Source organism: Neoarius graeffei, chromosome 24 (assembly GCF_027579695.1).
Source record: "Neoarius graeffei isolate fNeoGra1 chromosome 24, fNeoGra1.pri, whole genome shotgun sequence".
NCBI classification, from domain to species: Eukaryota; Metazoa; Chordata; class Actinopteri; order Siluriformes; family Ariidae; genus Neoarius; species Neoarius graeffei.
In genome coordinates this window covers 13,774,310-13,790,122 of record NC_083592.1, presented here as the reverse complement: position 1 = coordinate 13,790,122, position 15,813 = coordinate 13,774,310, and the positions used below count along the sequence as shown (strand labels likewise).

General features: G+C 45.7%; 1 protein-coding gene across 1 annotated transcript in view; it reads right to left on the bottom strand.

The window, feature by feature from the left end:
* LOC132872895 (transmembrane channel-like protein 1) overlaps positions 1-15,813 on the bottom strand; it is a 72,183-nt gene that overhangs the window by 35,018 nt on the left and 21,352 nt on the right. Inside the window, exons 11-14 of the mRNA XM_060908011.1 lie at positions 15,560-15,754; positions 15,210-15,389; positions 4,109-4,261; positions 155-283 (exon numbers count right to left, since the gene is read on the bottom strand). Coding sequence (XP_060763994.1) covers positions 155-283; positions 4,109-4,261; positions 15,210-15,389; positions 15,560-15,754 — 657 coding nt within the window. The remainder of the gene's footprint in view (positions 1-154; positions 284-4,108; positions 4,262-15,209; positions 15,390-15,559; positions 15,755-15,813) is intronic.

Here is a 15,813-nt window from a genome sequence, read left to right as displayed (position 1 = left end):
TGATTGGGTTGTTACTCAAAATCACTACAAACTAATACAGTGAGTATGCCTTTTATTATTTTTTTTCCATGCTCATTATAGGAATTGAGCCACTCTGATGGAACATAATGGTTAAAATGTCATACAACTCTTGTTCAGTCGCCTGAACACTCACAAAGCTGTACTCCAGGTCCCAGCACCAGCAGTGGTTCAGGAAACGAATCACAACTGATCGGGTGAAGTCGTTGATCAGCAGCACAATGTAAATAGTCAGTGTGTCTGAAATCAGCATGCGTACAAACTCCTAAAGAGTAGAGAGAGAGAGAGAATGTGTGTGTCTTTCAAAAAGCTTGACACTTTTCCCACTAAACATTTTTGTATATTAATTTCTGAACTACAGTACTGTACAAAAGTCTTAAGCACATGTCATCAATGGCTGTCCATCGCTAGCGATAATGACTGCTTCATTAGGATGCGTAGAAACACAGATGGGCTGCAAGGCCCACACCATAGTGACAGGGTCATCTGTGGCAGTAGCATGGATGGCCTGGTTGAGTTGCTTTGGAATGTCTGGTTTCATGAGCTCTCGTATACTCCTTTTGACGCATATTTTCCATTGCAGACAGTGAACTTTTAACTATGCTTCACCATGTTTCTCTAGCTGAGGCATCCCTTTCCCACATCTGATCGATAACTCCAGCATTCTTCATGTTCCTCTTCAAAAAGTCTTTGTACCTCAGTTTCTGTCCTCCTTGTCTCCTCTTTCCTTGGCTCAGTTCTCCGTAGAAAACGGCTTTGGGTAGTTGCATGTCACACATGTGCCAGATGTGTCCAGCCCAACAAAGTTGGAAGGCTGTGATAAGGGCTTCCACACTTACTGTTTTGGCTCACCTGAGGACTTCTACATCAAGGACCTTGTCCTGCCATCTTATTTTGAGGATTTGATGCAGGTGTCAGAGTTGTAGCCTGGTCAGTTTCTTGAAGTGTTTACAGTAGAGCGTCATGCATTCAGTGACATAAAGCAGAGATGGTAAGACTGCAGCATTGTTTACTTTCAACTTGGTGGTTCTCTTGATGTCATGGCAAGATCATAGATGCTTTTGTAATGCACTGAAGGCTTTGGTGGCAGCGAGATTCCAGTGGTCTACCTCCAAGTCTGATGTGTTTGTGTTGGTAACTGCATTGCCTAAGTAGATGAAACTCTCAGAACTCCTAAAAGACATTCTATTGACCAAAACAACATTGTTTGATATTGCCTGTGGCTCAGGTAAGGGTTGGTACAGGAGTTCTGTTTTTGTGGTATTGATTTTCAATCCAAAGAGGGTTGCAGCTGTGGCAAAGCGATTAACGATTTCCTGCATGTTGTCCAAATCTGTTGCTACAAATGCAGAGTCATCTGCGTACAGCAGTTCTCACATGCAAATTTACCGAGTTTTGGTTGAGGACTTGAGTCTGGCAAGACTGAAGAGTTTGCCTTCCGATCGAGTCCTGATGTAGACTCCTTTGTCTAGGTTAGTGCCCATAATCTCTAGGACTGCTGTAAGGTAGAGTATAAATAATGTCGGGACAAGAACGCATCCCTGTTTGACACCATGATTGACAGGAAAAGCTTCACTAATGTCTCCTCCGATCGAAACCTTTCCAGACATGTTCTCAACGAAGAGCTTAATGAGCCATATCAGTCTTTCCAGGCATCCATACACTTCTAGTTCCTTCCAAAGCATCTCTCAGTCAACAGTGTCAAAGGCCTTTGAGAAGTCTACAAAAACCACATACAGAGGTTGACATTGTTCAATGGCTTTCTCTTGGAGTTGTCTCTGGGTAAATATCATATCTGAGGTACAGCTGCCAGCCCTGAAACCGCACTGACTTTCTAGAAGTACATCATCTGAGATATTTTTAACTTGGTTTAGAACTATCTTGGCCAGAATCTTGTCTGCAGTGGAAAGCAGAGGTATGCCATGATGGTTTCCACATTCACTCCTTTCTCCTTTCTTTTTGTAGATGGTTACAATTAGTGTATCTTTGAAGTATTGGGGAAGACACAAGTTCTCCCAACATGCATTGTACAATTTTAAGAGTGCAGCTGTTAGGCTGGGGCCACCTCGCTTCAACATGTCAGCTGGAATGCCATCTTGGCCAGGTGCTTTTCTACATCTAGTATTCTTGAATGCTTTCTCAAGCTCATCTTGATGTGATGGGTACACACAGATCTTCTCTTGTTGGTCTCCTCTCAAGCCAACAACATGCCTCAGGATCAGCTGACTCTTGCTGGTTTAGGAGATTGAAGAAATGCTCCTTCCACCTTGTTTTTATGTCTTCCAGATTTGTGTGGAGTATGCTTCCATCAGCACTTTTCACTGCTCCCACTACCTTGCTTCTCGGTCCACAGAGAGTCTTCAGTCCGGTGAGTAATCCATGGTAGTCCTTCCTGTCTGCCAGTTCCTGTAGTTCCTCAGCTTTCTTGCACCACCATCTATTGTTCATGGCTCTGATTTCTTGTTGCACTTTCACTTTAATGTCTTTGAAAGCTTTCATACTTTTATCAGGGTTCTCTTTTAGATGTAGGTTATAAAGTTTGCGTTTTTATTCAAACAAAGCTTGGATAGAAATCAGCCTGTTCTTGAAACCAGTCTGGTGTATTTTTCTTCGGCTGTCCAAGTATATCACTTGCAGTTGTGTACACAATATTTTTCAGCCGTTGTCACATATCCTCAACATTTTCTGTGTCTTCTTGATTGGAGCATTTTCCTGGAGAGTAGTTGTAATAGCTATTTTGAGTTTGCACTGTCTTATAATTCTTCAACTTGTCTAAGTGTAGTTTCTTATTTGTTGTAGAGGCTGCACTCTTGCGTCTAGGAAATACATGTCTGAGTCTCAGCTCAGTCTGTTGAGCATTCAGCTTCTCGCATTACCTTTGTTGACAGAATCTCTTTCATGTTGGATCTGCGAGTCACGACATAGGGAAATGTAAGTGTTTAGATCTTGGGTGGCACCAGGTGAAGTGATTTTTGTCTGGTTGATAAAAGTAGGTATTTGTGATGCATAGTTCACACTGAGTACAAAAGTTGAGCATGAGTTCATCATTGGCGTTCCTATTTCCCTTGTCAAATTTCCCAATAGTGCCTTTGTATGTTACGTGATCATTTCTTACTCTTGCACTGAAATCTCCCAGGAGCAGAAGCTTCTCTACTTAAGGTACCCTGTCTACCACATCAGCTAATTCATGATAGAAGGCTTTTTTTAGGCACATGTAAAGAAATGCTGTCGAACAAAAATGGCTTAAAAATAATGAAATGTTTCAATATTAAAAAACACTACAAACAGCAGTAAGCCATAATAAATGAAACAGTCCATATTTGGTGCGAGATGACCCTTCACTTAAAAAAAAAAAATAGTAGCCTCAGGTACAATGAGTGCAGTTTTATAAGGAAATGAGCTGTAGGCTTTACTGAGCATCTTACAGAACCAGCCATAGTTCTTCTGGATGCTTTGACTGTCACACTTGCTTCTTCATTTTGCACCAAAACCCAGTAGCCTTCATTATGTTTTCTTTTTAAATCTGAAAAGTGGTCTTTTATGGAATATGCTGCTCAGATACAAACTTTTTTTTCTGTAACATATAATTTTGTGCTGGAAAATGAATGTTTGGAACTCTAAAATGTTTTTGTACTAACTCAATAATGTAGAAGTCATACAATAGAAATCTATAACAAAGTTTGTCTGGAATAAATAGGGTGCCTAAGACTTTTGCACAGTACTGTATATGCATCTTTAAAGCTGGAATTTCAACAAATAACATGCAGTCTATTTTTCATCCCACATTGGTTTATGAAAATCATTATACCTGGTATTGCTGCTGTTTAATATTTTAATTTTGTATTTATTATTCGTAATCAAGAATTACTGTTGTGTTTTTAGCCATAAATGAATATGACCATTTTATAACAATGCTGTAAGTATGCAGCATATTTTTCAGACTTAAATAAAAAATGCCTGTCCAAAAAAACCTAATAACCAAAAGAAAGAAAGAAAGAAAGAAAGAAAGAAAGAAAGAAAGAAAGAAAGAAAGAACAAGAGGAGAGTGAGTGAAAGAGAGAGAGAGAGAGAGAGAGAGAGAGAGAGATACCTGTCCGACCATAGTCTCCCAACAAGGTCCTCTGGGTACATCTGCAGGATCCACTGTTAAAGGAGACCAGGTTGAATTCTCTGCTATGGACCTGTTATACATGTTAGCCTGCCATATGGTCAGATTAGTCTTCATTTCCTCTTCTTCAGCCCTCTGGTAAACAAGTAAACAAACAACAATACTCTTCTCACATACCGTTCACATTTTAACACTGCCATTTTCTGCAAGGTTGCTACATTTCTCTTGAGTAGAAGATCCATGATGAATTTTTTCAATAGCAGTTTTTTTCCAAACACTAGAAATCTACATAAAGTGCATCGTCTCATCTCATTATCTCTAGCTGCTTTATCCTGTTCTACAGGGTCGCAGGCAAACTGGAGCCTCATAACTGTATTGGAGAAATGCCTAAATGGCACCTATATGTGCATGCTCCATAGAGTACATAACATCAGCTGGAGAGACCATATCACCAATTCTGAGCTGTATGGTGACACCCCCCCGTATCTTGGATAAGATTGGCTACAGGAGGCTTGGCCTTGTTGACTTGTTGATCACTGTAATTGTCACCCTGACCTTCCCACAAGTCAGCTGGTGTGGTAGCGCCCAACCCATGGTCATCTGAGGAGGGGCCACCCTCCAGCCACCTTTTTGGACACACTAATGAGGGACACTGGGGCTCAGAGTCTCTCTGAACCAACATCGTGCATCAACAATCGTGATGACTGGGCCACCAGGCATATAGCTCGCCTAAGGCCACATTGATGATGATGATGATGATTCCAAAACAGTCATGTAGTTGTGCACTGAAAAAAAAAAACTTCAGAAGTTACCCCTATGAACCCGACTGACACAAACTGCATCCACATACCTTCTTCTCAGTTAAATTGTTCATTAAATATTCATCGAGGTGCATCACATATCATATGAAAGAACACAACTTGGTCTTCCAACAGTGCTAGATCCCTGTCTATGTGATGAAGGGTTAGTGAGAAAAGAATTTTGCATTTACATCAGATTTTTGTTTGATATACTGATGAACTCACCACTGCATAGACATGTAACGCATATCCCAAAAAAGAGCAGAACCAGAGCTTTGTAATGATCCTAATCACATTTGTATAGTATTTGTACACACTGAAGTAATAACATAATTCTGATCAAACTTCTGCACTTCTGCTAACTTCTGCAGCCGTTTTCACACTCCTGTTCTCGGTTGAATAAGTCACAAAGTTCGTATCACTTCACAATGTAGCTCATATCAAACTAAACATCAGAGTATACCCTTTCCAAGGATACCAGTTGTTTATCTGTGTGATAGTGTTTTTGAATAATCTGGTTTTGAATTCACAGCAAATAAAGCAATGATCTTTTTTTTCCATTAGTCACTAAGCATGTTTTTGCAAATTGCTAAGTCATAGACTTTCCCACCATCATGGTTCTGATGTCACCAGATTCCAGACAATCTCCTCCACACAATTATGAAAGGATATCTCTACTGCTAGCATTTTATTATGAAATACAATAGACTAGACTGTTCTAAAAAAAAACTACATCATGTATGGCTAGCCCTTATAATGACCAAGATAAGAACTTAAAATTAAAGGCCATGAAATTACCCTGAAAATAGTTGTAACAAGTCCCTGATGTCGGTGAAGCACAGAAGCATGGCATGCGGGAGTTGATGTTCACACACACTCTTTATTTTCCTTATTTTGTATTGACTGGGCGCTGTGTGAGACAGCTGCCTCTCCAGTAGCTCTGTAGTTTTTAGCTCTTTAAACCTCTTTTTTCCCACCTTTTTTTTACTTTTTTGCTCTTCTTAGGAAGACATAGTGTGTTTTACTTATATAATGTGGATATTTTTAACTTTAACATGCAACCAGGAGCCAGTTTTTTCACTTATTCGAGAGAGGAGCTGCTGGCCCTGAAAACAATGGGACGAGCCGGGATATGACACCCTATCCCAGCAGAGCTGAGGAGGAAACCCAGGGGCTGCAAAGCTGGAGCTAAGCTAAAGGCTAGGCTAGCGGACAACCGGTGACGCTGCAAACCATCCATTCCCTCCATTATCATGGGGAATGTGAACTCACTGCCGAATAAAGTCGACGAGTTTTCCGCTCTGAACAACCAGCGGATTTACCGGGAGAGCAGCTTATTTATTTTTACAGAGACATGGCTAACACATCTCGTACTGGATGCTAACGTGGACCTGCGGGGATTCACTGCTGTGAGAGCCGACAGAGACACTAAAACATGCGGGAAAAGCAAAGGTGGGGGACTCATCATTTATGTTAACAACCGCTGGTGTAACTCGGGACATGTCTCCGTAAAGACAGTTTTATGTTGCCCGGACTTGGAGCTGCTAGCTGTTAGCCTGCGGCCATATTATCTGCCGAGGGAGTTCAGTCACGTGATCACCATCTGTGTTTACATCCCTCCGAGGACAGATGCAGCCGCTGCATGTGAGAGGATTCACTCTGTCACAGCAAGGCTGCAGACACAGCACCCTGAGGCATTTATCATCATTTCTGGGGACTTTAATCATGCTACTTTGGACTCTACTTTGGCTGCTTTCTACCAGGCTGTGGATTGTCCAACAAGGAACAACAGGACAATTGATTTGCTGTATGCTAATGTGAGGGATGCATACAGAGTCACACCCCTCCCCCCACTAGGGAAGTCTGACCACAACCTGGTTCTTCTACAGCCAAAGAACGCCCCCCTGGTTCAAAGGCAGCCTGCAACAACTAGCTCCATCAGGAGGTGGTCCCCTGAAATGGAAGATGCCCTCAGGGACTGCTACGACATCACGGACTGGGATGTGCTGCTTAGCCCACACTGTGAGGACATAGAGGGGCTGACACACTGTCTGGCAGATTACCTCAACTTCTGTGCAGATGTGGTCTCCCCTGCTAAGACCATAGTGTTACCCTAATAACAAGCCATGGGTAACACAGGAAGTCAAAGCTGTCCTCAACAGGAAAAAGGCTGCCTTCAGGAGCACGGATAGGGAGGCGATGAAAGCAGCACAGCAGGAGGTACTGTAAAATGCTGCATGAGGGAAGCTAAGGACAGCTACAGGAGAAAGGTGGAGCAGAAGCTGAAGGAGAACAGCATGAGGGAGGTCTGGGAAGGTGTGAAAACCATCACAGGCCACAATACAAAGACCAGAGTCATTGAGGGGACAGTGGAGAGGGTGAATGAGTTGAATGACTTCTTCAATCGGTTCAACCAGCCCACGTCCCCCCACCCTCTCCCTCACTGCAGCCATCTCTCCTTCTTCCCTCAACACACCTCCCCCCAGTCATCACAGCAGCCCCCTCCTCCCCCTCATCCCCACCTCAACACAGACTCCTCCATGCATTACTGCAGATCAGGTCAGAGGTCAACTGAGGAAGTTTCACCCCAGGAAAGCAGCAGGCCCAGACAAGGTGTGTCCTGACTACTGAAGACCTGCACTGCTGAACTGGGTGAACCACTCCAACGCATCTTCAACCTCAGCTTGCAGCTAGGGAGAGTGCCCACCCTCTGGAAGACATCATGTATCGTTCCAGTTCCCAAAAAGAATCGGCCCAGTGAGCTGAACGACTTCCGACCGGTGGCACTCACTTCACATCTGAGGAAGACGTTGGAGGGGCTCTTCCTCAGCCTCCTCAGACCCCAGGTACAACATGCCCAGGACTGTCTGCAGTTTGCGTACCAGGCAGGTGTTGGTGTGGAAGATGCCATCCTCTACCTGCTACACCGAGCCCGCTCGCATCTGGATAAGGGCACAGTGAGGGCACAGTGAGGATCCTCTTCTTAGACTTCTCAAGTGACTTCAACACCATCCAGCCCCTATTGCTTCAGGACAAACTGAACAGGATGTGAATGGACCCCTGCCTGGTCACCTGGATCTCCAGCTACCTCACCGACAGGCTGCAGTACGTCAGGCTGAAGGACATCATGTCTGACACTGTGATTAGCAGCACTGGAGCACCCCAGGGCATGGTGCTGGCCCCTCTTCTCTTCACCCTGTACACCGCAGACTTCTGCTACAACTCGGAGCTGTGTCACATTCAGAAGTTTGCCAATGACACAGCCATCGTTGGGTGTATCAGTGGCGACAGAGAGGGGGTGTATAGGAGCCTGGTGAGGGACTTTGCTGTGTGGTGCAACAGGAACCATCTGCAGCTCAACACCTTGAAGACCAAGGAGCTGGTCATTGATTTTGGGAGGTCCAGACCAAGGTCACAACCAGTTCTGATCAAGGAAGTCGAGGTGGAGGCTGTGGATTCCTACATGTACCTCGGGCTGTGGCTGGACAGCAAGCTGGACTGGACTTGCAACACCAAACAATTATACAGGAAGGGACAGAGCAGGCTATACTTCCTTAGGAGGGTGCGGTCCTTTAACATTTGCAGGAAACTCCTGTGGATGTTCTGTCAGTCTGTGGTCGCCAGTGTCCTATTTTACACCATGGTGTGCTGGGGGGGGGCAGCACATCCAAGAAGGACACATCCAGGCTGGACAAACTGATCAGGCGGGCCGGCTCTATGGTCGGCATGAAGCTGGACTCTCTGGTGACGGTGGCAGAGAATAGGTCTATGGACAAACTATTGAACATCATGGACGATGCCAGTCACCCTCTGCACACCGTTATCAGCAACCAGAGGAATCTGTTCAGTGACAGAATGCTCCTTCCCAAGTGCAGGACTAACAGACTCAAAAACTCCTTTGTCCCTCATGCCATCAGACTGTACAACTCCTCTCTGGGGGGGAGGAAGGGTAACAGGAGGACAGAGGATGGGAAGGAGCAGTAGCCTAGCCTAACAATAAGCAATACCGGACAATGTGCAATATAATGTGCAATATAAAGTGGAATATCTCTCCAGATGCCCCCCTCTTTTATTTAATTTTTCCTCCTCCCCCCTCCCCCTTCCTCTCTTCCCCATGTCTTATTCTTTTTACTGTATATTTATATATGTAAATATTTAATTTAATTTATTTTAATTTATCTAGAAGTTTTCCTCTATTTCTTTTCTCTGTTTATCTGTAATGATGCTGCTGGAATCTTAATTTCCCTGAGGGAACCCTCCCAAAGGGATCAATAAAATTTTATCTCATCTAATCTATCTAATCTAATCTAATTTTCTTTGCTTTTCAGCTTTACTCACTTGCTGCTCACACACAGCCACACACGCAACACACACACATGTGTTCTGGTCAGGAGAGCCTCCTTCTCTCTGCTCTCTCCCTCCTTTTCTATCCTCTGTCACTGCAACAACACAGACACACAACATTAATTAACTACAGGTGCATTGACTGCCACTCACCTTCCCTGGCCCCGCCCTCCATTCACAAACTGATGCTAGGCCACGCCCCCACTGCCACATACCTCCACTGTCCAACTCAGGCCGGGGAGCCGTCTGGCCTGCAGCGGACTCCCCTCCCCCGACAGGACAGGAAGTCTGCCACTACCATCTGCACCTCCGGTCTGTGGACCACTTTGAATTTAAATGGCTGGAGGAGTAGATACCAATGGGTGATCCGCACATTGGCATCTTTCATGCGGTGGAGCCACTGGAGGGGCGCGTGGTCTGAACAGAGGGTGAAAGGGCACCCCAGCAGGTAGTACCGGAGGGTAAGGACCACCCACCTGATGGCCAAGCACTCTTTCTCGATGGTGCTGTACTTACTCTCACGCATCGAGAGCTTGCGGCTGATGTACAGCTCGGGGCATTCCTCACCCTCCACCTTCTGGGACAAAACAGCCCCCAGCCTTCTGTCCAACGCATCCATCTGCAAAATAAAGGGAAGAGAGAAGTCAGGGGAGTGTAAGAGTGCCCCCCCCACACACAGTGCAGCCTTTACCCTGGTGAAAACCTGTTGGCACTGCTCCATCCACTGGACCAGATCTGGTGTTTCCTTTTTAGTGAGATCAGTCAGCGGGCTGGTGATGTCCGAATAATTAGGTATGAATCTATGATAGTAGCCAGCCAGCCCCAGGAACTGTCTCACCCCCTTTTTCGTCTTAGGCCTCTGGCAGGCCACAATCGCTGCTGTCTTGTCAATTTGGGGACGCACCTGCCCAAGACCCAAGTGGAAACCCAGATACATACTTCCACCCATCCAATTGCACACTTTTTCAGGTTGGCTGTGAGACCCACCCGCCTCAGTGACTCTAGGATGGCCCTAAGGTGTTCTATGTGCCGCAGCCAGTCCCTGCTGTATAAGATTATGTCATCTAAGTAGGCTGCCACATAGGTGGCATGGGGGTGGAGGATCTTGTCCATGAGCCACTGAAACAAAGCGGGAGCCTCAAACAACCCAAAAAGAAGCGTGACAAACTGGTGCAATCCAAACAGTGTGGAAAAAGCCATTTTTTCTCAGGATAGAGGAGTCAAGGGGATCTGCCAATATCCCTTCATCAAATCGAGTGTTGAATAAAAGTGAGCCACACCTAACTGATCAAGCAACTCATTAATGCGAGGCATTGGGTATGCATCGAATTTAGATGCCATGTTGACTTTTCTATAGTCCACACAGAACCAGACTGACCCATCGGCCTTGGGAACCAGAACCACCGGACTGCTCCAGTCACTGTGTGACTCCTCGATTATGCCCATGCTGAGCATGGCCTTGAGTTCATCCTGAACCACCTTTTTTTGTGTTTCGGTAAGCAGTAAGAGCGGCTATGCACCACCACCCCCAGGGGTGTTTCAGTGTGGTGTTCTATGAGGTGGGTGCGGCTGGGAAGGGGCAAGAACATGTCAGAAAATTCCTCCTGCAACTTGGCCAACTCTGCGAGTTGGGCCAGTGAGAGGTGGTTCCACAAGGGACCAGAGCAGTTCAGGTTGTAGTTTTGGTTGTTTTTACACCAGCCCCAGCTCCGCCTTCTAAGGAACTACTGACGCCTATGCCACAGGGACCCCCTCATTCCAATGCTTTAATAGGTTGAACTGGTATATTTGTAGAGCCCCGCCCCTATCCATTTGCCTCACCTCATAGTCAATGTCCCCAACTCACCATGTGACCTCGAAGGGCCCTTGTCATTTGGCAACTAATTTGAAACTCAACGTGGGCAATAACACGAGTACTTTGTCTCCTGGAGTGAACTCTCTAAGGCGTGTGCCCCTGTCGTACAGCTGGGCTTGATGTTCTTGTGCCTGCTGCAAATTCTCCTGGGTTAAGTGTGTGAAGGTGTGGAGCTTGGCGCGCAGGTTGAGAACGTATTGAATTTTGTTCTTACTAGGTGAAGGTTCCTCCTCCCAATTTTCCCACAGCACATCCAAGATGCCATGCGGCTTTCGCTCATATAATAATTCAAGCAGGGAAAATCCTGTGGAGGCTTGCAGGACCTCTCATACTGCAAATAACAGGGGCTCGAGCCATCTGTCCCAATTACATGCATCTTCACTTACAAACTTCTGAAATAAATTTTTAAGTGTTTGATTAAGTCTCTCTATCAAGCCATCCATTTGTGCGTGATAAGCACTGGTGCAGATAGATTTAATCCCCAACAACTCATACAGCCCACGCAGGGTGCATGACATAAATGAAGTGCCTTGGTCTGTCAGGATTTCTTTTGGAATCCCGATCTGGGAGATAATACAGAAGAGTGCTTCCACAATACTACATGCTGAGATATTGCGGAGAGGCACCGCTTCTGGATATTGCATTGCATAGTCCTCCAGAACTAAAATAAAGCGGTATCCTTGTACTGACCGATCTAATAGCCTGATAAGATCCATACCAATTCTCTCGAAGGGGGGTCTTGATGAGAGGGAGAGGGCACAAAGGTGCTTTTGGAGTGGCCGTGGGATTTACTAATTGGCATTCATGGCATGCCGCACACTACCAATGAACATCCCCACGAATCCCTGACCAATAGAACCAGGCCATTATTCGGGCTAGTGTTTTATCCTGCCCTAAGTGTCTGGTCATAGGATTAAAGTGAGCTGCATGGAACATGAGTTCCCTACGGCTCTTAGGGATTAACAACTGGGTTATTTGTTCACTGATTTGAGTGTCCTGTGTCACTCGATACAGTCTATCTTTAATAATCACGAAGAATGGGAAGACGGGTGCCACGTTTGGCTGGGTAGTTTGATCATCGATTACTCTCACTTGGTCAAGCGCATGCCACAGAGTCTCGTCTCATGACTGCTCTAAAGGGAAATCCTTGAGGGAATCCCTGAGAGAGGGAGGAGGGGTGGGCTGCTCCTCACTCCTCATATCGCCCTGACATGGTGATGATGCAGACAGCTCTGTGACAGCTTCTCCAGTCGATGCCACACCAGGATCCCCCCGTGACATTTTACTGCAGGACCCATTCCCTACTACGTATTCCATTAAGGTTCAAAACCTCAGCCAATCAGTTCCCAAAATCAGCAAGTGGATGAGACGAGGATTAACTACCACCTTAATTCTATGCCTTTGGCCCTGGAATAGAATATGGACAGACACTAGAGGATAATTGTGAACATCCCTGTGCACACACAGCACCTTCACCACCTTCATCGCCTTGCACCAGGCTTTGGTGAATTGAGGTCTGATTACAACCGGAATCCACCAATGCGTGATATGTATCCCCTTGAACGCTTACCGGTATGCGATACATTCTGACCCGATAGGGAGCGGTCTCTAGTGCATCGGGGATCCGGATCACAGCTCTCACCTCCATTGTGGAGCCCTGACTCTGGAGATGCTTTGGCTCCCCGCCGTGCCAGCACACCAACCTAGGCATTCCCTCTGCACCAGCGTTATGGGCATTAATCACCTGAGGGGGAGAAGACACAGACATGGAAGAGAGAGATGGGAGGACACCACGGGTGCGACGGGCTGGCTGGGGAGGAGCCGGCCACTGCCTCCATGGTGGGGGAACAGGGTGGGGAAGGGAGAGAGAGAGAGAGAGAGAGAGAGAGAGAGAGAGAGAGAAAGGAGAGAGAAAAAGGAAACGAGGAGAGGCGCCTCATCCGCTTGCCATCGGAACCACCTCCAGATGGTCCTCCGCCAACTCGATGGCTCGTTCTAGTGATGCCAGGTGATGACACTGGACCCATTCTGCCATGCCTTCCAGAAGTTGAGAGATGAACTGTTCCAGTGCCACCAGATTGATGATCCCATCAGCGTCATGGTCTTCTGCCCTCAGCCACCAACAACAGGCATCCCGGAGTTGCTGGCCGAATGCGAACGGCTAGCCGACTTCCTCCAATGTCAGCATCCAGAAGCGCTGGCAATGTTGTTCTGGGTAGCGGCCAACACGCTGCAGCATGGCTTTCTTCAGGTCAGCGTACATAAGTCAGCTGTCAGCAGGGAGCTGCTGTGCTGCGAGCTGTGCCTCGCCAGTCAGAAGCGGGAGGAGGCACGCCGTGTGCTGCTTGAACAGCCACCATGACGTTTTGGCCAACGCTTTGTGCTCAAAGAGAGCAAGGAAAGCTTCCTGATCATCCTGCTGTGCCTCGCCAGTCAGAAGCGGGAGGAGGCACGCCGTGTGCTGCTTGAACAGCCACCACGACGTTTTGGCCAACGCTTTGTGCTCAAAGAGAGCAAGGAAAGCTTCCTGATCATCCTGCTGTGCCTCGCCAGTCAGAAGCGGGAGGAGGCACGCCGTGTGCTGCTTGAACAGCCACCACAACGTTTTGGCCAACGCTTTGTGCTCAAAGGGAGCAAGGAAAGCTTCCTGATCATCCTGCGGGCCCATCTTCCTGAGGGTGACATGAGGAGGGTCCGCTGTGGTGACGGTCGAAGCCCCTGCCGACGCAAGCAGATGTCGGAATGCCTGGCAATCTTCCTGCTGGGCCAGCATCAAGGCTTTAAAGTGTTGATTTTGCTCCTTCCAGAGGGCAGTCAGCACTTGATGCTGGTTCTGCTGGGTGGTAGAGAGGGCATGGATGAGCTCTTTGAATGGGGAGGACTCCATGTGGTGGTTCCCTTCTGTACTCCCAGGTTTTGGCAGCACTGTAAAAAGTCCCTGATGTGGGTGAAGCACAGAACCACGGCAGGCGGGAGTTGATGTTCATGTACACTTTTTTTTTTCCTTATTTTCTTTGCTTTTCAGCTTTACTCACTTGCTGCTCGTGCACACACACACACACACACACACACACACACACACACACACACACACACACACGTGTTCTGGTCAGAAGAGCCTCCTTCTCTCTGCTCTCCCCCTCCTTTTCTATCCTCTGTGACTGCAACAACACAGGCACACAGCATTAATTAACCATAGGTGCATTGACTTTGCCACTCACCTTCCCCAGCCCCACCCTCCATTCACAAGCTGACTCTAGGCCACGCCCCTGCTGCCACAATAGTCTATGGTTCATAGGGTTAATGGTGTTCTTGTGTTTTATGGCAGAACAAATCAAGCACTTTCACAGTACAGTGTATTTTTTTATTTTCTTGACACAGAATTCAGACCTTCAGTAGGATGACATCACTATGTGAAGAAACTGGAAAAAAAAGGTATAAGCTCACTCTAACTTTCATGTCCTTTCAATATTTTATATTATTCTATCCACATTCACTGGATATATGCAATCGTGCGCTCTGATTGGCTACTAGGATATCAGCTCATCTACCATGAGCAGAGAAAAACAAAAATAAAAACTCTACTTGAAAACAAAACCCCAAAAATTCCAACAGAAAAGCAACAAAATATGGAATAAAAGTATTTGATTGTAAGAATGTATCTTTTTTATTTTTCAAGAATTATTATTATTATAGCATTTTTCACAAATTGCTACTGTCATTTTGCCAGTTTGTTCACATTCTAAGCGGAAATTATTTTGTCAAACATTTTGTATAAAGTTTTTATTTATCAAATTTGCAAAAAATAAAAATGCTTCGTTACTCAAAATCCAGTGAATGTGGATGGAATAAAACAGTTATTCCACTCAATCTTTTCATACATGACTTATAGCCTACTCGGCGCAATGCACCTCGTCAGCTATCAACTCAATTTTGTGGAATAACTGTTAAATAGCTTCTTTCATTTTACAACTGGAAGGTGGCCAGAAATGGTGGGAAATGGGACAAGGTTCCAACGTGAATTGTGAATACTAAAAAGAAAAAACAAAGGGAGCAGAACTTCAAAAGTTCTCCCATGACTCACCGTAAAGTTGATCTGGTCAATGACGGCTATGAGGAAGCTGTAGAGGTTGCCTACGTAAAGGGCAAAGACACGGCCCAGTTGCCAACGCAGGGTAATGCGTGGGTGATAATTTTCCAGATTGCTTATTGCATCAAACAACATTGGACAAAACGTGCTTAACAGAGACATCACTACATTGACCTGAAACAAAAAAGTTGTATAATTTTATGCAATGTCATATTTTATTTTATAATTACATCCAAACTTTTTGTCTTTTTTTATTATACATAGTAGAGAGACATGATTTAGGACATGCACACTGAGAAACAGAAAAACATCCATACAGAGAAGGATACATACAAGATTCTTACCTCATTTCTTTCCCACCAGCTGTACTTGCCCATCCTATTCTGGAGTAACTTTTCAGATCTGTGTACTACATAATAGATGAGATAACCACTTCCTGCTAGAACGCTGAGAATCAGGACGTTGGCCAGGAGGCGGAAGAGTATCTTCAAATGGAGGTTTTCATCTTTTTTGCTCTCCTTCTCCTCAACAAGGGCTTCCTTTTGAGAAGAAACATTTGCAACAACATTTGAGGTCTTACAGACAATTTAATAACACA